The 25,704-nt window shown below is 41.0% G+C and overlaps 1 protein-coding gene across 1 annotated transcript in view; it reads left to right on the forward strand.

Moving 5' to 3' along the window:
• Positions 1–25,704, forward strand: part of LOC125710238 (anosmin-1-like) — a 44,937-nt gene that overhangs the window by 13,503 nt on the left and 5,730 nt on the right. The window contains exons 3-9 of the mRNA XM_048979773.1: positions 10,176–10,238; positions 10,484–10,706; positions 13,864–14,048; positions 14,595–14,724; positions 18,946–19,151; positions 20,302–20,446; positions 20,822–20,968. Of these exons, the coding sequence (XP_048835730.1) occupies positions 10,176–10,238; positions 10,484–10,706; positions 13,864–14,048; positions 14,595–14,724; positions 18,946–19,151; positions 20,302–20,446; positions 20,822–20,968 (1,099 nt within the window). The remainder of the gene's footprint in view (positions 1–10,175; positions 10,239–10,483; positions 10,707–13,863; positions 14,049–14,594; positions 14,725–18,945; positions 19,152–20,301; positions 20,447–20,821; positions 20,969–25,704) is intronic.

The raw sequence follows: 25,704 nt of genomic DNA on the forward strand, positions 1-25,704 counted from the left end.
CTAGTTATTATTACTATTATATAATTTACATATGTGGCCTAAAAGTTTGTGCACTGGGAACAGGCAAAAACACAAACATTATTTTCTTGAGGAACTCAACATGAGTGCACTGGGCAGTTGAGTCGCTTCAGTTGGTGAAAAGGGAAGTTAACGACAGAAAAAAAAAATTAAAAAAAAATCAAGCTTGTGGAAGCAAGACAGTGTCAACAAGAAATCAGAGTTACATATTTGTAAAAGCTGTGAAATGTGACTAAGGAGGACATTAAGGTCAAATGCATCTGCCCCCTAACAGAACATCTGGCCCCAGTCTGTCCCCCCTAGTTGAAATGGTCTAGAATCATCACTGATGTCACCCGTTCACAAGGCCAAAATGGTTATAAAGAATTGCTGGCGGAATTTTCTGGATTCCATGCTTTCCCTTTGATGACTCTGTGCCTCAAAATGTCTGTTAAAAAGCCTTCAAACTCACCCATCTCCTGTACAACAGATTTCAAGTCCCTGCAAACATGATTTCATGAGATTTACTGACAGAATTTATCAATTGTGCTGTTATGTGTTATGCTGCCGGTGTTATTTTAGAAATATATTTTTTAAATGTATATTTTGTGCACCTGTGAATTTCAAACATAAAAGTTCAGAACTTTTTGCATTTTACATATGACATGGGATTCAATTAATTTGAATTATTATGTTACCCTAAATACATTACCTTGTGCGGATAGGAGCCTTACAGCATTGTAGCTTGGAAATCCTTTACGAAGTGCTTCATTTGATGGGCAGAATGTTGCTGCCATAAAAGCTGAAGTAGTAGCTAGTGTGAGCTGCAGATCGTGCAGCAAAGGGCTTCTTTGAGGACTGAGTACAGGTGAGCTTAAGGAAGGTTTAGAAATGATTTCAACGAAGATTATTTCACCACTCCCCTTGTCAGTCCTAGAGGAAATCAAAGCTTCCAGCTTTGACTTCTGATGGCACTGCAGTCGTCCTGGTCTCAGAAATGAGAATGAAGCCCCCCCCCCCCCCCCCCCAGTGGTAGTTAACCCCAGTGATCTCTAGCTATAGCCGGTAGATGGGACATTTAGGACGACTGCAGAGTCATTAGCATGTCACAACACAGGCTGCCCCCTCTCAGCTTAAGACCGACAGCACAAATTTTTCAGTCAGCTCTTCTTTCTTGTTTTACCACTTAGAATGCAACCACTTGAATAAAAATTTGCCCAAACTTTGCCAAAATGTTGGGCTAACTGCAAGGGCTCTTCTTTGTGTAAAGCTGAAGTGGGTCTGGATGGATGACAGATTGTGCAGATTTGTGAAGTTGGAAGGCAGGGACAGGGCAAATCCCAAGCGCAATGACCCCGGCACAGAAATCCTGGCATCAAACTGTCAAAGTATCCTGTGCAGCCAGAAAATAAGAAAAGTCATTTTGTGCTCCGTTTCCTTATTTATGCTCATGCATACTTAGCCGAGAGCCAGCACTTCATTCTTAAGAAAAACAATGACCAAAAGTGGATAATTTCTTTTAATAAATGGAATGTAATCCTCATTTGGAATAAAATATGATTAATAAGCATAACAGAATAAATGTTTGGGGTTTTCTGCAGTTTTTTTTTTTTAAAGGAATAATCTATTTTGTAGTTACCATGTTCAGTGATAATGGCTGTCACATTATTTTGTATTGTGTTTATTGTGGAACTTGTATCTTTACAGGAATAGTTTTGCTGTACTGAATGACAAATATTGAACTTCGATTGATACAACCATGTATTTCTGCTAAAAGTGCTCTTTTTATTACATTCATGCTTAGTTTCTGAAGAACAATGTTCAATTTAAAGTAAGTGTTAAAGATAGTCAGTTCTTGCAAAAAAATCATCAGTTCAAATTATGGGAAATTATACTAAATTTGTAATTTAAAATTCCTAATAAGGATGTAAAAATATTTATAGCAAAAGTGTATTTCCTTTAATGGCATTTTCTTACATTTGGTTGCAATTTCAGGTGATCAAGTTGGAAATTCAAATGACAGTCATATCCATTCCATGAGATTATTGATGATTTTCTGCCCATTGCTTGTTGTTTTCCACTGCTCTGTGAAGGAGATGCAATAGGCGATCTGTGTGGGTTTGTGTGTATTTTTATGGTCTTGAAAGTTTGTCTTTAAAGCAACTTTTTGTCATACAGGATGTGACACCCCCTTTAACTGACTTAAGGCCCGCCTGATTCCTGCATTCTCACTCTTGTTGCCCGATTCCCACCAAGTGCTCCTGCGTTCTGACTCTCACTCAGTGCTTTATCACTGAGCTGTTCTGCAGCCTCACTTGTTGGCTGCACAGTCCTGGGCCCATTGAGGGTGTCTGGCCCGGCATGTGGGTGGTGAGTCTGCATGGGGGGGGGGGGGGGGGGCAGTCAGCACGCAGCAGGAAGGGCCTGATCTGGTCATGGCTGTTAACTTCCCTTTGGTGTGTGGGGTCTGCAGCGTGGCCCCCACTGCCTTTAGGGCTCATTACTCACGTAGTGGGTGGCAGGGACCGGCGTAACAGTTACTGTGGGGGGTTGGGGCTTTCAGGACAGACAGGACTGAGGACAGCTGGCCAATACCTAAAAACTTCACAGGGAGTGCATGCTGGGGAGGGGAACCTGTGTGTCTCTTGTGGCATTTCAAGGATCTTTGCTATAATCACAGGATAGGCTGCATATTAACTCCAGTAGAGAAACCCAATACTGTTTACTCATCTACTGAACAGAAGTGTAACTGCCCCAAAACAGCCCAACAAGGACAAGCTGAGTCTGCGAAGATGCATAGTCAAGGAGCAAAGTTTCAAAAATTCCTCCACTGGATGTGTGAATGGGATAAGTGTGTAAGTATGTCCCATTTCTGGGAACTTAGTGCCGTTTAGAAATGTAACAAAAGTTCATTATTGGTTTAGATGAGAACTGAGTGAGTTTTTGGTCCCAGTACTGCAGCATACGAGGCCACCAGCAGTATAATCTCAGAAAGATCCTTATAAAGAATAGAAAAAAAAAAAAGATGACTGAGTTTTGGAAATTTTTCTTCAGTTCTGATATCTGTTTTTGGTAAGTAAACAACTAAAATTTATTTATTAAGTGCCTTTTACAGACAACAGTCACAAAGCCACATTTTCCCAAAAGCCTGAGAATAAAGGTAAGTTTTAAGCTGGCAATAACAGCAACAAAAACAATAACTGATGTTATTATTTGAAACGATATTTAACTACAACAGCTTCCGGAGGTACTGCTGCTGAGACTGAAAAGCCCAAGTCTCTCTTCTCAGACTGAAGTGCAAATATGAACCTGTGTGTCTGTAGCAGGACTTTTACCTGGAGCCTTATGCTGGTTGTTTGCTCCTCCCTGCAAAAGGGCTCAGTCATCAAAAGCAACTAGCCTTTCATTATCGTTTTGCATAGGATCTTTGGCTAAATATGCATATGTCCATATACAGAATAAAATATGTATGCATACACTCACAGTGAACAACAGGTGGCACCTTTAAGCATGAGTCCTTACCAGACCATTTATTATATTCAGACATTTATTCTGTGCCTCAAACTCCTTTAGATCTCACTGTTAAAACTACCAAATTTATTTCCACTTTCCTGAAGGCCCCACGTATTTTGAATGTTGTGTATTTTTCGGTTTGAGCCTAGAGCACCTGATACTTTCTCCCGGATCAGGCAGCGCCTCAGCCAACCAGTTCACTGCTCATGATAGCTGGATGCTTCAAGAGGCTCTTCGGACCTCCAGCAGATCGGGCTTGTGTCGCATTTGCGTTTAGAATAGATCACGGAGCTTATGCACTGAAGACTGCTCATTTGAATCTGAGAACACTAGTATGTTGTTGATGTACCGTGTCTCGTGGGATAGAATCACAGTGCCGGCAGTGTTTGATGAGCCAGTGACCATTTCATTCAGGGGCAAATGAATGCAGCACCCGGGCTTATAAATAAGGCGAGCTGTGTGTGCTGGATGTATAATTAACAGGCTGAGATCCCCACCCCGTACCTCCCTGCCAGGGCCCTCCCCAGGGAGCCTTTGTCGGCTGCCCCTCTATATGCATTTGAAATCAATAATTAAACCAGCACTCTGTCAGTGTGATACTGCCTGCCACTATTATTACTGTTCACTGACCAGCATCAAACTGCTACATTTACATGCACAGCATTGAAAAGAAACCACAGAGCAGGGATTTCTGAAATAAATCGAAACACACTACTCTTATAAGCTGCTTCTTTAATATCACAAGGGTAATTATGTCAGAACTAACGTTTGTGTGACTACAGCTGCTTTATTATTGCCTGGCATAGCGACAGTGTGAGAAATGTAAGGACAATAAATCAGGCACATTAATGTTATGAATTATTTTGGATATAGTTTGGCTCTATGTCTTATTTGGTGTAGACTGAACAAGAAGACACAGTTTGGTAGTGTTTTGTGGGTTCTGCAAATACAATATGAAAAGTGACAGCTGAGGACCAGGCAGTGTCATTAGCCTGAAAGCTTAGCTTGTGCTGAACATGGAGTCTCTTTGAATGATGTCTTCTGACTGTGTACCGGACGCCAAACGAGACCCATGGCTGTCTATAACCCCTGGTTAACACTGCAGATACTATGGACTTGAAGGTACCTCTGAAGCTGCAGACAGGTTGTGTCAGACTGGGCCGCATTCAAAGAGCCGGGAGATTAGAGTCATGAAAGGCATCCTGTTAACTCCCTCCTCTGTCCTGGTGTTCAAACACTCCCGAGCGTCTGGGGCAGGTTTTGAGACACACACCTTGCAGAGGAAAGCTGAAAAGGAGAGGTTTTCAGCACACGGCTGTCCTGAGCATGAATATATTAAGAATTAATTCACCATTCTTGAAGAGATGTTTAAATATTGCCAAACCCATGTAAGAAACTAATCTTAAGCACTAAGTGAGAATCTCGCATGAGATTCTGTCATACAGAATGTTTTCTGGTTTCCACCAATTCTTTTGAGTGTTTTCTTTCATACAAGGAGGCTTCCTTCAAAAGCCTGACCTTGGAAGAGTCTGCCTACCATGGCTGAAGGTGAGGATGGCTGCCTCACATAAACATCATGAAGCCCTGCAGTAATGACATTCCCCACGAGATGCCTGCTGCAGTAGCTGTGTTGTGACTGAGATCCAGGGCCACAGATATAATGCTTCCAAAAGCGGCCTCCATCTCATTCGCTATTAAAATATTCCTTTAAAATGAGCTGGCAGAAGGATGCGAGGACATCAGAGATCTGTACATCTGCCTGACGTCCTCCGCCTCTGCCGCCTTGAAGTTTTAACTTTGTTTCTGGAATCTGAATCCTCTGTGCCGTCTCTTCCCACTTTATTGCCAATCTGGCCTGAAATGAAATGACTTTGAATCACAATGATGACGTGGAAGACAAAGCCATCGCCACGACCAAGAATAAGTTCTTCGGTGTGCGAGTAGCACAGTGGCGACAAGGGAAATTTTAATGTGGGTAATCGCACCTAGAGCAGAGGAGAAGGAGATTTGAGTCGCTGACAGAAGTCAAGTGAGCAAAAAAGAGCAGCTTTGGGGAAAATGAGCAGAGAGGATTGATGAATGAGAAGAAATGTGGCGATGATGAAATATGACTAGATGGGGGGCCATGAAGCCAGGCTACAGGATCACAGAGCGCAGGAGAACTGCTGCAGCCCATTGATAGTGGGTGGTTTGACTGTGGGCCTCACCAGCACTGCCTTTCAGATGCTGCAGGGTAGCTGTGTGCCTGCGGGGCAGTGCATGCCTCTAGGGGACCTGTACCTGGGTGCATTGCTGTAATGGCAGCGATTGGGCCATGGTGCGCGTGTGTGTGTGTGTGTGTGTGTGTGTGTGTGTGTGTGTGTGTGTGTGTGTATGGGCAGGCGAAGTGATTTAGGCTGCCATGTATCAGTCTGTTAGCTTAGGTCCTCACTCTTCACACCTAAACACCGGGGAAAGCTGCTATATGGACATGTCGAATAGGCCTGTCAGATCATGTACAAGTTACGCTAAAACATTTTTGGTAATACATTACTTGACAGGACACTACAAAGTATTTGTAAGTCACTTATTACTGAAATACAAATCATGAACAAATATATTCACTACTTAATGAATCACGGCATTTTTTATATTATGAACAAACATGACAGTGTGTAACTAACAAGTTTGTGATAAGTAATACATAAGTAATAGCATAATACTACATTATTTACATCCCATCAAGTAAAGGGTTACCAATTTTTGAAATTATCAAACATCTCTGTTATTTAGTTTGATTACATTTAATAATCTAAAGATGTATATTAATATGTATACGTATATAGCTGAATGTTCTACTCTGCTCGTAGGCAGAAAGGCAGATATGAATAACTTTGCTTTTTAAGTTTAATGGCCTCGCTGCCTCCAAGCTTTTCCCCTTGTTGTCTCAAGTTGTAAGCCTTAAACACATATAACTGCGAGAGCTGTAATTTCAGCCACACCTTTTAGCCGTTTCACTGTCAATTGAAACAGTGGCTTTAGGTAACACAACAATAAGTTTTTGCCAGATGACACAAGCGAAATTCATGTTAACTGCTGTAGTTATACTCGCACCGCACTGCCGCGTTCGTCCTGTACTAATACTTATCACTGGTAATTTGGCTAGAGTGTTCTGTGTTATTTCATGTAGCTGGTACTGTAATGTCCCATGTCATCTATACCAGAAGTGTGTCGGATCACTCACAAAAGTTTATTCATACAGTCTTAGTAACAACATTCATAGATATTCTTTTGTTGTCCAAGCAAACTCCTCTGGGATGTCTGAGCTTATAAGATGCCCATATAAAATTATATTGCTCTTGAGAAGCTTGCTACAGTGCATCCCCCCAACCGCCTCCTGCCCCGCTGATTTATTTCCTGCGAAGACAGTCACTTAACCTGACTTTCACATTGGGCCCCGATAAAAGCCTTTCAAGGTTCTTCCAGCACGACAGCCACTGGTGCATTATTATAGCATGAAATGCGAAGGGAAGAGGCCTCACTGCTGCCCCACTTAAAAATGCAGGATGTGTCACTTTTCTCAGGCGACGGTGACGACGCTGCATGAGCGAAACATAAAAACACTATTGTGGGAGGCCTGCTAGGGGCTTCTCTGTCCATCACGCTCATCTCATCAATATTTATGTACAAACTTAATAATAATTCATTTCATTTTTTTATTGACATGCTTTAGTAGGTATTGCTCATCTATAACGAGTTTAATGTGAGTGCCGTGTCCTTCTTCTGTATTATGTTGCTATACTGCGAAGCAATGTGCAGATTTCTTCAATAATAATCTTGTAATGCTGTGGATTAAGATAAATTGATGCTGCCCACTTTAGTTAGGAGATGCGCTGGCGTCACCCTGACATGTGCGAGTTGTTTTGGCAGTTTGATTGATTACTGTGGCATTATAATTATATGCAGCTTTCGAGCTGACTTTGGCATGACGTCTCTCATCATTTCTTTCTCTCCTCCCACCGAAATGTCAACAGATGGATGTGGCTCTTCAACAATAACAACAAATTGTCGGTTATCAGCACACCTGTGACTGGCTTCAGGGGTAGCTTTCAGATGGTTAGCCTATCTTGGAACTTCTTAGGACAGGTCCACTTTAAAAAGACCCATGAGTGTAAGCCCAAAAGGGAGATATTCTGCAGATTGTCTTTTTTTTAAATCGGGTTTAATTTTTTTTCTGTTTGCACTTGTCTTCATTATTGTATGGGATCTCAGACTGGTTTTATACACAAAATAGGTACAAGCCAGTTTCAACGAGGTATTTGACAGCGGTAATGAAAATACCATGGTAAAGTACATTTATCTGCTGCTATGCAGTTCATATACAGTATGGCCACCTTCATTCGGAAAACATGTTCCTCCACTACGCTTGATCCTGTGTGTGTGTGTGTGTGTGTGTGTGTGTGTGTGTGTGTGTGTGTGTGTATTGAGTGGTTTGTATCAGGGATTTGCTTTTACTCAAGCATGTGCTGACTTTGGTTCCTATAGTGATGTTCTAGCAGAACTTGTTTCCCTGCTCGTTGTCAAAGCAGGGTGTCCTTGAAGCCTGGCCAACAGGGGGATGGACACTGAGGCTTAATGCAAGAGTTTGGTCTGCTGAATGTGCTCCATTAGGCTCAGTGACTGTCTTGTAGTAGGATCAGACCTCACAAACCCCAAGACATGACGTTGCAATTCATCACATTGCCCCAGAACAGTGGACGGTGAGACTACTTGCTCATTATGATACGGAACCTTTGTTAGATGATCTCTTAAATAGGAATTCCATAATGAGCCCGATTTTTTTTACTTTGTTTTCCTCAAAATGGTTTTTGCTCCAAAGGCTTGTTTAGTACCCATGATTATACATCACGGTTCTTCACATAGCAGGTAAACCTCTGACTTTCATCCTCTTAAATTAGTGCGTGGATTTTGGTCCATGAACTGATTGGCAGCTATATTGTTCACTTTGTAACTGCATCATGCCTGTCATTGCATACAGTGTTAGTCCTCACTGTTGCATCTCCCATGCAGTCAGTTTAAAAAAGAAAAGAATAAATAATCCCTCAGGCATACAGTGATGTATAATACCTCTGAGACACCTTAACAACAGCTGGCTAGTTATGAAGCTTGAAATCCCGGTCCAATTTTAAAAGTCCTGGGGAGCACTGTGCTTTTTCAGCTGGTCCATCAGATTTAAAGCAATGCCTTGTATCTGTTACCTCTGACAGCACCAATGTGTGGATTGTTTATAGCAGATGTAGCACCTCAGAATATGCCATTACTGCTAAGAGCAAAGAGCCTGGTAATGTACTTATGACAAGCTTCTACAGCAGATGTCAAGAGGTTTTGGTTATTAGGGAAGATTGGGTGTCAAGTGCCAGAATGAGGTGTTATTAACTTCCGCCTGTGAATGGGACAAGTGAGCTTGATTTAAGGCACTTTGAAACGCCAACCCTGTCTGGTGCCGAACTGTTTCCATATGAGAAACTCTAAGCCTAATATCAATAAGAATATACATTACACTGCCTCAGAGTCTGAAACATTGATATGCAGAATTTCTCTTGAAAGGGGCCAGAATTTAATTTCCTGAACTTATATTATCAAGACTTATATAATTAATGTGGAAGGTTTAGACAGAATATTGGTTTAAGACCCTGTGTCCAACAATACTTAGAGGAAAAGTTTCACTCACCACTTTTAAGTTGCATCATGCCTGTTATTCACCATTTTTATACTCAGCCAGAGGTGAGGCACCTGATTCCCTGTCTCTCTTCTCCTCACGTGTCCCAAATCAAGGCCCACATATATATTAAAGTCAATGCTCATTATTCTCACACAGATGTGGAATATCGAAACAGCAGTTAGTGATGTACTGCTGGCAAGTTGCTGGAGTTGTGGTTTTGGCAGACAAATTGGTTACATAGGAGAAATGTTTTGGTGGTTTGAGTCAGGTACACTTTAAATATGGAGTTCTGTTTCCGTTTGTCTAGAATGAGTGGTTTTGAGATCAGCCAGGTTAGAATCTCAGTGCTTACATAAGTGTGGTTTTGTGGCTGACAAAGTCCAAAGCGAAGGTTACGTAGGCGCTGTGATACGTGTCTTCACTCTGGGAGGTACTGATCTCCAGAAATATTTGGAGAGCTCTACATTCATAGTCATTTCTTTTTCATTACTGTAACAAAATAATGAAATTATTGAATTTGTGACTGATTAAATGTATGTGTTAACTGTTTTATATTCAATAAATAACCACAAGAAGGATTTACAGGGTATCATTACCAAAATATGACTTACACGCTGTGCAGCTGCAAATTAAAGCAAAAAGATGGTTACAAAAATGATATTTATCCAGATGCAATGTGGGTGTTCCATTAGTAGCAGAGGGAGAGTCAGACTGCAAACAAAAGTGGAATTTGGTGACACAGTAGTTACCATGCAAGTCTGCAGTGCACTCTGCCTTTCTGCCAACCTGTCCAAACTCCATGCTCTTTACTACATGTGTGTTGTAGATCTTTTGATGTTGCTGTACATGGCCCTTGTGTGTCGGAGCGCGTGCAGGGTCGGCACGTGTCGGGGAGTGCCTGGTCATGCCACCACCGGCCTTTATTGTGGATCGGCGTAGCTGACGGCTCTGTCTCCTTCTCCAGTGCCTGGAGCCTTGCAAGGATTCATGGGACCTGAAGGAGAATCAGTGCCAAGATTTGTGTGAGGTACAGCACCAGTATTACCGAGTATTACAGAGTATTGCCGAGTATTACTGAGTGTGACAGTGCAATGCAGGCAGTCAGAAATGCTTTCTAGTGGTGTTCAGACTGGTGACTTTATCAACATTCAAATCAATTTAGTCGTTCTTATCTTTCCAAACTCACGCTGCTAGTATCTTAGACTGCCCGTGAATGTAAGCCGTGAAATTGCATTTCTGTGTTCCATCCTTTCTCTGTGACCTTTGCTTCAGTCGCTGTTTCCCAAAAAGCATTACGAGTGCCTGACAAGCTGTGAATTCCTGAAATCGGTGGAGACAGTGAAACAGGGGGACTGTCCCTCTCCGGAAAGGGCCAGTGGCTTCGCGGCTGCCTGTGTGGAGAGCTGTGAGGAAGACGCTGAGTGCTCCACAGTGAAGAGGTGCTGCTCCAACGGCTGTGGACACACGTGCCAGCTGCCCAAGAACCTCTACAAAGGTGGGGCAGCATCTCACCATGTACATGTGTGAAATGGCTGAAATTCACTTCTGTCCTAATTAGCAGTTTTTTCTGTGAGATGCCTTGGTGACATTAGAGGTAAAGGGTTTAACTTTTATCCTAATATAATTACCAAAATTAAGAGAATTGAAAGTTCATGCAGCTAGAAATTTTGTGTTACCTACAGCAATATGTGACTTCAGTCTGAGGTCTGAAGCTATGTTTACCTTATAAATTAGACTTTAATGGCCAAGAGGTTATATGACATTTTAAAGTCTGGATACTGAATTGTACTAGAGGCCATAAAAAGGTGAAACTGAGAAGTCATGCTAGGTTGTCAATTTTACAAGTAGATTAACTTAAGATGGTGTAACCCGCCCAGTTATTAAAAGAAAAGGCATTCTATATAGTGGCTGCTACAAGCCAAACTATGCAAAAAGCTGTGAATCAATGTGTCCCCATGGATTCTGAAATTGGAAATTTAAAGATTTACAGCCTTGCTAACCAGTGTGAAAGGGGCAATTCATTTACTCAGCTTACACATGTTATCGTTCCTGTGTGTCCAGAATATTCTGCTGTTGTGGGATGATCTCTGGTAAATGATGCTTAAAATGACTAACCAAAGTGACTGGAAATGGGGACTTGCATTTCCAGAGATTACTCTCAGATGTGCTATAGAGGTGGAAGTATATGGGATGAAAAAAGAATCAGATAAAGTTTAAAGCTTTCAGCTTTTTGAAATCCTTTGAAAAAGTGAGAATCTTGATACGTTTGTATGTGTTCATATTTCACATATGCTGGCAAAGTGATTTCAGTCATTTTCGGTTATGCTATATCCGACTGCAACAGTCCACCAACTGTGGCAGGATATAAGATGTTACATGATGCTTTAAGATAAGATAAGATAAAATAAGATAGGACTTTATTGATCCCACAGTGGGGAAATTTGCGTGTTAATAGTTTATATGAGGGCTTGCATCATTTTCAAAAGTGTCCATTTCTGTCTTAAAATTATTTGTGTAGCTGACGAATCTATGAGTGATCCTGGCAAGAAAAATCCATCCATCCACCTATATATTTTCTATAAATGCCAGTTCAAAGCAGGCTTGCAGTGAGAGTATACAAGGCAGGGGGCACATTGGGTAGGATGGCAGTAGCTTTATCCTTTTTAAGCATGTATAGTGCATCGTTTTTTTGGCCCCAAATTATAAACATTTCAGTTGAGTTTTGTGATGATAGTAAGGGGACAAAATCACAGTTTACTCTTCATGTTCAAGCACCTGTGTCCTTAACTAGCTTTGTGTGGATTGTGAGATTCAGGTGACTATCATGATCCTTTTAAGCTTCATTTCTAACAATATATTTGCACAGATTATGGAAAATGACGCTTCAAGACAGTGGAAAGTTGATTTGTGTTCATAGACTGTGCTCACGGGGATGTCGTCAGCTATGGTTCATCGCAATAAATAGAACCTTTAGAACTCAGGGGAAAAAAAAAAAAAGCTATTTACATTAATTGACTTTCACCATATCATTTCTGAGATTGGGTGGCAGACCCTGTTTTACTTTAGTAATATTATTGAGTTACGAAGGTTCCATAAGAGGTTCCATAAGAGCCATGAGGGGGTTTTCTGAGAGACAGGCACAGCAGGTGGAAGGTGTAAGCTGCAGTAATTGGGAGGCAGAGACAGAGACACTGTTCATGACGTTTTGGAGCGTGACTGGTCAGCGGCTGCTGTCGTGTTGGGACTGTCACCTCCCCCGTCTGGCAGTGTAACCTTCACTCATACGCAGCTGGGTCCTGAGGGACGTTTTTGGCTATTAAAGCTGCACAGGCTCACATGTACCTGTATGTGTAAACGAGGTCTGTGGCACTTCAGCCACTCACTGCCACACCTGCTCGTGTAACACAGGGATACAGCTCTAGAAGAAATTAAGAGATCACGCCATATTTAAAAAAAAAATGGCATTTGTAAATCCTGGTTTAATCCTGGTTCTGCTGGCAGAAGGTGACTGAGCGGCAGGTAGCTTCCAGGGTCAGTATTTCTCAGACAGCAGGACACAAAAGCAAGAAGCAGGAGACACTGGGAATGACCAAAAACCAGCCAGGTGGAGGGCAGAAGCAACTTTCAAATGGCAGCGATGACCATTAACTTATCTGACAGCGCCTCGTGAATAGGAAGATGACATCAAGTGACCTTCAAAAAGAATGGGAAACATTTAGTAGTGTGAACTACTAGGACAATTCGTAACAAGCTCCTAGAAGCAGGACTGAAGTCCTATAAAGCTTGGAAGAAGCCCTCCATCCATGAAAAGCAGAGAAGAGAAAGGCTGGAATTTGCAAAAATATATATATATTTTATAATAACGTATAAATTGACAATTGAGTGAAGCTGAAAATTTTTCTGTGGACTGGAATTTTTTCCAGAGCTTTATTTCCTGACATTCTCTCCTCTCAAGTTATGGGTAATTAATGTCTTTGCAGCTATACTGTCTTCCACTGGAACTTGCTCAGAGGAGACCAATCACTAGGGATGTTAAGGCAGGTTAAGTGAACAGTGGCTCTTTACCATCACTTGGGAAAACTTCCTCAATTATTGCATCCAGCCAATGGTGATTTTTCAAGTTGGTGTGTGCTGTTCGTCTGAGTTAACAAGGCCTCTTACTCAGTTTCTGTTTTAATGACACCATAAACCTATACTCTGAACCTATACTCCCCAATATTATTAAATGAATCATATAATGTTGAGTTACATGTGGAATGTGTTAGCTCCTGGGTCATGGTAGGAGTTGCTAAAAGAAAAATTCAGTGTTCCTGTGCCTCAATGTGTGTGTGTGTATTTGTGTTTGGGACCACCTCTCCTCTACCTACCTCACTTATCCATCTGCATATAATATATATCATAGAGTGACTATAGTCCGACCGACTGTTCCAGAGCCAGAATTCTTAATTTGCACCAGATGAAACCAATATCAACTTTGGCTTTATCAAGCATAATGACTGGATCCTTGTGGGTGCATGGAAGAAAACAGTCTCAATATGATGTGTTCAGTCTCCTGAGAAGAGTAGTCCTGCCTATTAAATGTGGCAGTATTGGTGGTATGGTTTATGTGTTTGGCAGAGGTGGGTGACCCGAATTCTTGGCTTTGTCGTCAGGAGCACCTCTGAAACCCAGGAAGGAGCTTAACTTTGTTGAGCACCCTTCGGGACACCTGGAGATACAATGGTCTTCAAAATTCAACATCTCAGTGGAGCCCGTCCTGTACGTGGTCCAAAGGAGGTGGAACTATGGCATCCACCCCAGTGAGGATGACGCCACTGAATGGGAGACTGTGGCACAGGTATAGTGGTCTTCTGTATGTTGAGCATCATTAGCAACATGTAGGGAAATCCAAGAATCCGCTTCATACTGTACATCTGCTCTCGATAGCGTCAATATACTAAGCTCTCAAAAGGAAACTGCATTTGTTATTAAAGTATTTGTTATTAAATTTGGTGACATCAAATAGAAGTCTGGCTTTGCTGTTGAGCGCTGGGATTTCTGTTTTCATTTTGCCTTTAATGCAATTTCTTCATAGTATTACTGAAGTATTAACAGACATTGTATTAATATTAGCTCATTATTTAGGCTCCATAAAATGGAAACATCTCCACCGCATTAGATTTAAGTGGAAATACAGAAAAAAAACATGTACTACACAGATATGGATATCCTGGCCCAGCCAGTGACTATGGTCTTGGTACAGGTCATCTGCAGGGGGAGGGTAATATTAATGCATAATTCTATCAAACAAGGGCTGATGGATATGGAGGAAGGAGAACATCAGCCACAACCCTATGCATGATCCCCGAGTCCTCAGGGCTGCTCCCCCCTGTTTTCCCCCTAGACTACAGATGAGAGCGTAAAACTGATAGACATCAGAGCCAGCAGGTGGTACCAGTTCCGAGTGGCAGCGGTCAACGTCCATGGGACCCGGGGCTTCAGCGCCCCCAGCAAGCATTTCCGCTCCTCCAGAGGTCAGTCTCCTTGGGTGGCCCTCCTTTGAACCTTGGAAGATGTGTTGTGTGTCCTCATCCACCTCAGTGCTGTCCCTGTTTATTGTGGCAAAGCTCTACAAGGACCCAACTGTATCACGATATCTTCACTAGCATCCTGTGGGTGCTCAGTGGTTGAGCATAGCTTTGGGAGTTGGAGGTAATGAAAAAGGTGGCTAAAATTTCTTTGTTGCTAAATACAATACATAAATAATTGAGTATTGTTAATGTCTATGGTTTTAGCAGTTCATTGCTTTTTAGAAAAAGGCAAAACCATTAAAACCGGCTATGTAAAGTGTTCTTTGCCAACCTTAGGCACTCTGGTAACAGCTCATAAAGCTGTTTAGCACTTAGCAAAGTTACTTAGCTTCAAGTGCACAGTCCCCCTTATTCCTCCTCTTTATGATGGTCTACATAAAATCTGCACTTCAAAGTAACATCTAAAAGGAGACACCTCGGTCGCTGATGTGTGTCTGCATGCTTTCCTGAGCTCACTTAGAGGGGGTTTCTCGCTTTATGCCCGTATATCATGAAATATGTTAAAACTAGTGAGTATATTGCAGATACAACATGGATTCAGCAGTGCTTGCAGAAATAGCTGAGGTAGCTTGCCTCAGACCTTCTCAGATCTCTGATGGGGAGATATTTTGGTGTGCCAACCCTTGAGTTACACTAAATTAGTCTTCATTGGAGTAACATGGAGAGAAAGTGTCTGTTAAACGCCGGGACAATCTCTCTGGAATTCTCAGGGATTATGTGGTCTTAAATGTCATATCATTTCTTGATTTAATCTGCTGTGATGCCATTGAGGTTTACCTAGTTGACCTGCTGCTCACACAGGCAGCTGAGGACCGTGTGTGACATAGAATTTTAGAAAACGATGAACAGGGACTGATTAATGAACAGGCTTGGCTAGTCTGCAGCCAATGGCCCCAGAGTGATCGGGGGGGGCACTATTGGCAGTCTAGTTTGTTCATTGTTATTTTTTACAAGTGATCGTTTATTTGTATGCAAGTTAGTGATTGGTTAAAACTGAATTGGGAGACCAGCTCCAGATACATCTTTTTTGGCACACCTCTTTATACCATTGTGTTATTTCTGGTATGCGTATGTGTCGTCTCTTTCTGTTACACAAAGTCTGTCTTTTTCAAGAATGCAAATAGGAAAACATTCTAATGTTAAGAAATGGTTTTAGATTCTTTAGGAATTTGCCTCTCTTTGTAAAGTTCTCTCCCCCCACAAAGTCTCGTTCTGCAGCAGTGATCAGGCAGCGTGCCTTCATGTGTTTAGGAGTGGCTTTGGAGGGGTGCCTGAAGTGAGGGGGTGGGATTTTTAAAAAATCTGCTGGTTTCTCCAAAATTTCATATCATAGCCTTTATATAGCAGATACACAGATAGACAGACAGATAGATAGGATAGAGGAGGAGAGATTTCATTATTTTTACCGTAGTACACAGTAAAGATCATTTATATATCCATTTTTACTTTTTTCCCCCCGTTCCAAGGGATTACCGCACATATCTGCAGTATTACTGCTTTCCCCATTCCCAGGCAGCCCTCTGCTTTAATGTTTGAAGGTTACCGCTGTTAAGTTTCAGTTAGATCTCTGTTGTGCTGTTTCAGGTTGCTGCAAATGACTGATGTGAAAGTGTGAGCAAGTTTCTTGTTTTTCTGATGCATCCTTTGGTACAGCATCCCATTCAATTTGAATTTGTAAACATTTTTCCATAGTTACTAATATTTAATAGCTGTAGAGTTAATTGTATTATTTTTGGGAGTGAGAGGAGAAGTGGGGCCTACAGATATAGCATAGGGACCCAGAACACATTAATCCACCACTGACGCTGAAGTTGAGTGTAATCTTCATAATGTAAATGCTTTACTGGAATCTATCCAACTCGCTGAATATACTTCAGCTGAACTTGGAATGTAGCGGTCTGGTCATTGGCGTACACATAATCATTGCTTGTTACTTTCTAACTAAGTTTAGATCTTAATTTTTTTATTTCTAACCATGTGGTCCTCATCATCGTATGTCATTGCAGTTTATGTATGTGTGTAGAATGGCCACATGGAAATTGCAACCGTTCCATTCGGCTTACGCATGCAGGCTTGAGTGTGCTGGTTAAGCCTTCCCAAAAGACCAGCCCTGTGAGGCTTGAAGTGATACTTGTTTGGTATCAAGCTTAGGGAATGTGCATGGTGCGTCCACATTGCTCTGGAACTGTGTGAATATTGCAAAAACATCACTAAAATGTAGCTGAAACTCACACTCACATCCACAGAATAGCAGCAGAGGTGTAGCAATGGCTGCACTAAAGCCAGCCATCAAGAAGCTGTTTTAAATCATCAAATATCAGTGTTTTATGTCCTTATTTTCAGGAGATGGTCATTTGGGACAGTGGACCAATATCGTTCCAGGGGCAATAGCACTACTTACCCTCTCAAAAGATGGGGCCAGCTGGGATCTAAACCACCTAAAACACATTTTGTGTTAGAGAAAAACCAGTGTTTGGGAACAGACACTCACATAGTGATCTTTTTCTTAATAAGATCCAGCTCCCCTCCTCCCAGTTCACATCTGGTACACTTCTGCAGACCCGGGGGAGCATCGATAGTTAGACTGTGTGGCTGCCAGCAGTTATTTCTAGGTCGGCTCCCTTCTGGGAGTCATGTTATGAAGATGGGACGTCTTCAAGGCAGTACTGAAGTGGTGGAAATTTGTTTGGGGGATGGATAGAAGCTCACAGCAAAAAGGTAAACAACCCAGGTCCTGGTTTAGAAGGGAGGAGCTTATATATCGTATATGGTCTAATCATTGGAAACCACCTTCACCATATCCTCATGCTACTCATAGCAAATGGGAATAAATTCTCTCGAACTGGTTTCCCACTGCATACCTGACAAAGGAAACATTGTTACTCTTAAAAATTGTGCATAAAAAAAAAATGGAGAAAGTAGCAGAGAAATTATAATGCGTTATGATGCAGGGTTGGGTGCATAGTGGTGGGCCATGACTCCCCAAATGAGCCATTATGCGGCTCCAGGATCAGCCACTAGGGGCACCATCTGCATGTGGCTACCGATCATCTGCTTATCCAACGCTTCACCGCCCTACCATCAACAACCTAGGACTGGGCAGTATATGGAATTTTTACAGTATATATTTTTAAAATGTCATATAGGATAATGCAACACCATTTATATCAATATATAGTTCTTGTGCGTTAAAATTAGGGCTTTTAAAGATCTTTAATAGAGATCAATAGTATTCCACTCTGGATGGAAACAACTTGAGAGCTTTGGTTGCAACATTGCACAGACTCCCAGAATCCTAAACTAAAATCCAACCAAACCAATTCAGGTAGCAAATCACTGGGAAACTGAAGAAGTGGAAGGCAAAGGAATCGTCGTTACTTGGTTCATTTCATTTTAAAAACACTAACAAACAGCTCACAGGTTAAAAATAGTCATTTGCAACATTTCTTTTATTTTGTTGAATAATAAATAATAACTTCATGAGGGTTTGTCCTGCTATTAAATGCAATTTAAATGGTTTTCAGGCTTCTGTTTTTAAGAGCCATTTGTCAGATATATTTTATTTTTTTGTTCATAAACATTTACCTTCTTTTTTAAGATCCATGTCATAAACTTAAAAAAAAACGCTGTACACATAGTGGTATAAAATGGTGTTGTGTTGAGGCTGATTCATTGGACTCATTTAATACAGATGTAGACTCAGGCATAACTTTTTTGAAACTTCTGTTTACAGTCATGGAAAAAGTCTATACTGAATAGTTATATATAGTAATAGAATATTATTGTCTTTGGTAAAATTCAGGTACCACTTTACATTAAGGCTCCCCTTCACTGGTAAAATATGGTTCTAACTCATAAATAAAAAGAAAACTGTTATAACTTGTTTATGATTGTCTTAATGAATTACGAAGTGTTATAACCTAATTAATAACAACCAAAATCTATCCCCATACACACTGTTTCCCTGCTTGGGTAACAAAACATGGCGTGCTTTAATGTCAAAGAAATAATGCACTGTGACTTCTCTATGTCACTAGAGGAAGTTTTGAGGATACTAGGAACAGATTTTTTTTTTGTTTCTTCACAGTTGCATCTTTTATCTGCCCAGATGAAGAGCATGAAAAATCTGAAAAGCATTTTCTAATCTGAATTTTGCTTCCATAGATCCATCTGCACCACCAACTCCATCTAGGCTAAGGATCAGCAGCATGGCAGTCAGTGTGGAGGGAGGTGTCTCAGCCCGTCTTCACTGGACCTTGCCAGAGGACCCCGACATCCCCGTCCACCACTATAAGCTCTTCTGGAGCTGCAGTGACACTGGGACATCTGTGATGCTGACAAATAGGAAGAGGAGAAGGACTCTTAATGGGGTAGGGGGATTTGGTATTATCCTTCATTACCGTTAAGGCCCATGGCAAGAGCAGGACCTTTGGGAATTAACATCTGCATGTGAGCTGGTCTGTAACCACATTCATGGATGAGTATCACAGCATCGCAGGGCCAAAATAAACAATCAATGTATCTCATTTCTTTTGTGGCAAAAACTCATCATCTGCCCATTTTTCGGAAAACAGTCCAGCTTCACATGCTTATGTTATTGGCTTTGACAAATTAATCCATTTAGAATGAAAAGTTTTTCTTTTTATGAAAACAACATAATATATACCGTCCATTGTATTAATAAAGGAAAATGAGGCAATTCCTCAGAGCTTTCTTTGGATAAAATGAAGACGGTTTTCTGACAAGTACATTTGGAGCATTGACTTCAGATCCAATGGAAAACCAGCCTTAAAAATTCCAGAACAGCATTAAAAGTGATGCTGCCCAGCATTTATTTGCTATGCAACATTAATACTACTACTAAAACATCTAAAATAAAATGTTATATTTCAAGATTAAATTTCAGCTGAGTATTAGATCATCTGCAGCAGCTCAGATCCAGGGGATTCATTTCTTAATTTAGCTGTACAGTGTTTTTAAGCCTTAGTCAGTTCTGTTCCCACCGTGGATTAGGAGAACAGTAACAACTGACGGCCAAGACTTTTCAGGCTTTCATTGTAGAGTCTCCGCTCAAGGTTGCTTTGGTAACCAGTTGCAGATGTGGCAGAGCAGACTCAATGGCTAGAGATACAAGATACCTTCTGACACGTGTGCCGCTTGTTTCCAGCTTTGCACCTCGGCCGCCTGCTGATGTTGGAATGTCAAAACACGACAGTTGATAATTGCAGTCAGCCAGAGGCCCGCTGATGGAGGAATGTCGAAACTTAAACACACATTAACAATCTCAATTTTGGGTCGGTAATGGGGGTCTCCCCTGTGGTGTCTGCGATGGTGGTACAGGCTACCTGGTCTGCACATGCTTTCAATTGCCAAATCTTTGGCTCTTATGAAGAAACCTGACTGCATGTGCCCAAGTTTGCTTTGAGAGCTGGGTATAGCCAGGCTGCCCTGGACAGCTACATCTTCCCAGCTGTGCACTCTAGTGCTAACCAAACTGTGGAATATTATTGCCTTTTGCAGGCTCAGAACTATGTGGATCTGGAGGGTCTCCAGGAGGACAGCAGCTACTCTGTGGAGCTTCAGGCTGTGACATACTGGGGTCAGGTGCGCCTAAGGAGCTCCAAGGCATTGCTGCAGTTCAACACGACTGGACTGAACAGCACAAGTAGGTCCCCCTGAAATGTACATGGAGCAAACCTCGCCACAGCTGCTAGCCTGAGACAGAGCTCCTTGCACAAGTGTAACAAGTTGCTTCCTCCAAGGAACAGAGTGTTCAGAATTCTTGAATCTTAGATGTATTCTCCTTCAAAGCACATTGTCAAATTATTTTCAGATTGTTTCTTTGTGTGTAAAGCAATACTTTTGAACAGAAACAAAGTCTGTATTTCTCAAATGAAATAAACTGGCATTTTCTGTTATCTACAGTACAGTTATCTGTTATCTACTGGGGCATGTCATTAAAGACAAGATGTATATGAACTTGGATTATATTTATCTATATTATGAAGATTAAAATAAAATGTTCATGTTCTCACATTAGAAGAGGCATCAATGAAATCCAAGAATGACCAGGATCAAGTAATGAGCTCCATGTCTGCAAAACGGGCTGCGGGCCCGCTGGAGGTGGGAAGCCCATACTACCAGGATGACCAGCTTCAAGTCAAAGTCTACTGGAAGAAGAGAGGAGGTATGCATGTTGCATTAGTATTAATCTAATTGGCTTTACTTCCGTATCATACAATACTACATTTCTAAATAATTATACACCGGGGTCATTTTTTTTAGAATGGCAATTCTCTCACCAGGTTATAAATGCATAATGCATTTGTGTGCTTACAATCAGTTACAGAAACAATCCTGGATTTCACCCTAATTGTGAAATACACTTTCATAAAGATTTAAGAATTAACAGTGAAAATTAATTCAATTTAAGTAAATAAAGTTATGGTAAAAGTATAGTAAATACATAAACCAGTAACATAGTTGTTTGTTATAATTATCAAGTATTATATACTGTACATAATTGTATGTGCTATACTTTTACACTATACTTTAAAGCAGTAGGTCTGTTTACTTCAGCATCGCCACAAACACACACGAGTAATGTGTCATGTGTAGGAATTATTAGCTCAGGTAAATTTTAATATCTCCACCAATATGTTTTGAAATTAATTAACTTTTAATTAATTATTAATTAATGCTGATTATTAACCAATTGTTATGCCGAATGGTCGGCTCCTCCAAACTCAATTGCGAATCCCCGATATCTGTTAATGTGAGACTTAAATGGGATTCATTAATAACCAGTATTGCTTAATAACCTGGGTTAGTAGGCTCGTCCAGCGAGCTGCGTCAGCAGGTAATGTAAACGATCGGTAGCGAAGCTCCCCTCACGGCCGATGAGAGAGAGTCTCGCGATATTTCAGGCGAGTTTAGAGGTTTCAGAGCGTAGTAGCCAGATCGCACAGAGGCAGGGACTATTGTGAGCACTCAATGATGGAGGCTGAAGTTGTGTAAAAAGACATGCATTTATTCCTACAACTAACATAAGACAGACATTACACCTAACAAACAATAAACATGAAATAACGGAATAGACACAAATGATGTAATCATGAAAATGCAATGACCAGATTTAAAATGATTAACCTGAAAAGGGAAAAACTGTTCTGCAAAGCAAGCAGTTTGTAAGGATTATAAACCTAAAGGAATATAGCAGGTGAATAGGACAGTTCAGGTTGTTAGAAAGGAAAGGAAGTTGGTTTACTTGGATGCAGGAAAGAGGGAGGTCTTTGCAGTTGGTTGCAGTGGCTGATGAGCTGATGGGTGATGGCTCTCAGGGAGGCGCGGTGTTTGCAGCGGTTGTTGGAGTGGAGTCCCTCCGGTTCTTTCTTCTGGTGAAGCTTGGGCTGAGTTGCAGTTCTTTGGGTCTTCACCGACGGGCTTTAAGAACGCTGCTTGTTTCTCCTTTTTCTTCCCTGTTTCTCCGGATTTTCTCTTTCTGCTTTGTTCTGAGATGCCAGGTTTTATAGCATAGGTTTCGTGATTAGGAGTGACCAGGAATTCGAGTCCTGGACCAATGGCTGACCATCCATTTGGCGGGCTTCGGAAGGGGGTCGGTATCAGTCTTTTTGGGATTTATGACCAGACTGACTTCTCTGGTAATGGTGATTTTCATTAGGCTGGTGTAACTTTTGATACGTCCACTTTTGTGGTAACCACTGACCAGATTTGGAAACTGGAGTGATTTTCCTTCGGTTTGATACCAAACATGCCGTACCAGCCTAGCGGTTCACACCAAATACCATCTGTGATGATTAATTAATGATTACTTATATTATGCTATTATGTTATGTTCTATTACTCACACCAGTATATGGTACAGGTGGTTTAGGTTGTACCTCAACAGATATTACCCTTTATACAGACATTATATGACATATTCTCATGTCATAAGCACATCTTACCCTTAGATAGGCAGGGTAGAATACAAAGATCAGATAAGGGTTGCCGAGGAATGTGGCAAAGAAAAGGGGGGGGAGAAGGTTTGTCAAACAAAGAAAAAGAATCTCCAAAAGTTAAGACACATTCGAACATAACCTGTACATTTCTGTATATTAAGACTAGTAGTCAAGAGTAAATACATATACAGATATACAAAAGCCAAACTTAAAAGAAACTTTCTTTGGGGTGTTGGTCTGTTCGGTGAGTGGTATGTAAGGCAGGATGTCTGGGGAGGGGGTTGTGTGCCAAGTCGAGGGACCCCTGTCCTTGGGGTCCACTCTGTTCTCTGTAGGTCGTTAAAACTTTGAGCAATAAAAGTTGGAGTGCTGGCCTCCCTGGTTATCTATGTGTGTGGGGTCACAAACCCCCCTTTGGGGCCTAGGTCGATGTGTGCCTTCTCGTACCAGGGTAGGCCTTGTCTCAGGCCACCTGGAATTTAAGCTTTGTGATATGTGCATGTGTGATCCTACACATGTTATCACATCACTAGGCAATAGGAATTTTTCAGCTGTGTTATAATCTTATGGGACTACTGTCGTACATGTGGTTCTTCACTGACCGAAAAGTTGTGCTGCATGACTGTAAAGATGTTAGTTCTGTGTGAGCCATCGCAGTGCCTCACTGTACACCCATCAATCAGAGCAGAGCTCATCAACATATTAATGAGGCACCCAAAAAGGGGAAATTGGCCTGTTTCATTCTAAGCTAAAATAATAGGGTGTAAATGGCCCTAAAAAACAGTTATGGGCATTTATCGACCAAACCAAGTTCACATATCTTCTACATAGAGAACAATTTAAAAACACTAAAAAAAAAATTATTCCATGAGACTTTTAAATGTATTAAAGAGAGCTTGTGTAAAAGGATGCTAAACATAACTTGCAAACCTCCATATGACAAAGTTTAATGGCAGCTGTATTCAATAGATGGCCCTACAAAGAAAGCAGCTCAATATATTGTCAGTTTTGCTTTACAAGACTTGACATTATTTCTCAGAAGCATCACAAAGGAAGCACAAGGGTAAAAGATCATAGAATTCCAAAAGCAGTGGTGTTGATGCCTTGCTTTTCAATTAATGCCAGAGTGGAAATCCTCAGGCCTTCAGCTGCATGCTCCAAGGCTTGCATGTCAAGTCCAATTCAGTGGTTTCACTTGTTTTGCTAATATATGTCACCACCCAAGCCAAACTTCATATAATCGATTCAAGATTGGCCCCAATATAAGAAGCTTCACATTGAAAATCTTTTTGCTGAGCAACAATCAATGGAAAGGCCAATTTTTCCCCATCTGAAGTCTTTAAGTAAACTAGAGTTATCTCCTGTGGCTGAATGAACATAAGTCGGTGGCCCAGGCTTCTCAGACTTGGGTTTTACAAAATGCTTTACCTCCAGTTCATTTGTCGGCTTGCAGCAAACTGATTTGTGGTATTGTTTGGTCACTGTCTCCATTTAGGGGCAGAGAATTACAGGCCGCATTTTACAGTTAGTGAACAGCTGATGTTAAGTGCTTTGCTAACATATGCTGTCCTAACAGATTATGGGCCACTAGTAGCATTTCACTAAAGCATTTTTTCAGTCTGCACAGTCTGGTAGGAATAACAGCACATAATTGGGCATATTGGCAATAAAGCTCACCAACTGGAAGAGCAAAGGAAAAAAAAGCAAATACATGTTCTCAGTTTTTTGTGGGAGACCCTTCATGTCATACTTTTCACGTGAGACTTGTTTTCAGGCTGATTGCTTTGCTCCTTCTCTGCTCTTTCAGCTCACCTCATTACATCTTGTTTACTTATTTATTTCCTTCCCTTTCTCCCTGGTCTGTAATTTTAGTTGTTTTCTTCTTCCCAGCTGCTGGAAGCCTCCAAGTGCACATGCCTTCAAGGGACTCCTTTCATCTCTTAACCAAAAACATGGTCCATGCCGAGGGCCAGTATAACTCAGTTTTTAATATGAGAAAGATTAATAACAGATCTATATTCTGCAATCTTTTGAACAATAGGTATAGCAAAAGTTGGTGTAGGAGGGCATGATTGCCCACTGGGGGAGTGTCTGTGTAATCGGAGTAATTTTGAAGTTGTATCACTATGGAATGAAAACCACCACATGCTAACAAACTAATTTGCATATTGTGTTACAGTAAAAATACCCACTTGCCCCTTTCAGAATTAACATCTGGTTATTATGTTAGACAGGGCTTCTGGTCAGGGCCTCCTCCAATTTATTTAAAATATCAATGATATGCTATATGTGATGTTGATATGCTCAAAATGTTCAACCACTGTATTTTGTACAGACTGAGTTTTAGTATGTGAGACTGTTAGGTAGGCAGGTAACTTTTATAATATATAAAATTTTCAAATTACTGAATACATGCTCTAAAATATAATTTGTAACGTATTCAGGTACTTTCCTCAAAGTTAGTAATGTCATCTAAATACTTTCGATTGCTTTCCAAACTCAAACATAACGTATTTAAAAGAAGCAAATCAAGTTCATTTAAGTTTTTTTCCATTCAAAGGCTTTTAATACATTAACAGTTAACATTAAACCACACAATTATTGAAAGTCAATAATTTTCATTCAACTTTGTGTAAAATAACAACCAAAAACAAACATCATGTTTTTAGATTAATTGTTTACTCTACAGCCACATTAAACATTTTCATTTCCAGTGTGACTAACGTCTGTGGTTTTACTTCTTTATGGTTAAGCAAATATCCTCAAGACTTACGCGTAAATTATTGCTTTGAACCTACACGTGATCTACACAAGTGGCTTACTGTATGCCACTGAGAGAATTATACTTGAAGTGTCTCTCTGCAATTACACCACTAAAATGCTAGACGATAAATAGGTTTAGATGTTGCATTTAGCATCTTTCCATCCTGCGACATTCAATTGATGAATCTCACAACTGAAA

This window comes from Brienomyrus brachyistius, chromosome 16 (assembly GCF_023856365.1).
Source record: "Brienomyrus brachyistius isolate T26 chromosome 16, BBRACH_0.4, whole genome shotgun sequence".
Lineage (NCBI taxonomy): Eukaryota > Metazoa > Chordata > Actinopteri > Osteoglossiformes > Mormyridae > Brienomyrus > Brienomyrus brachyistius.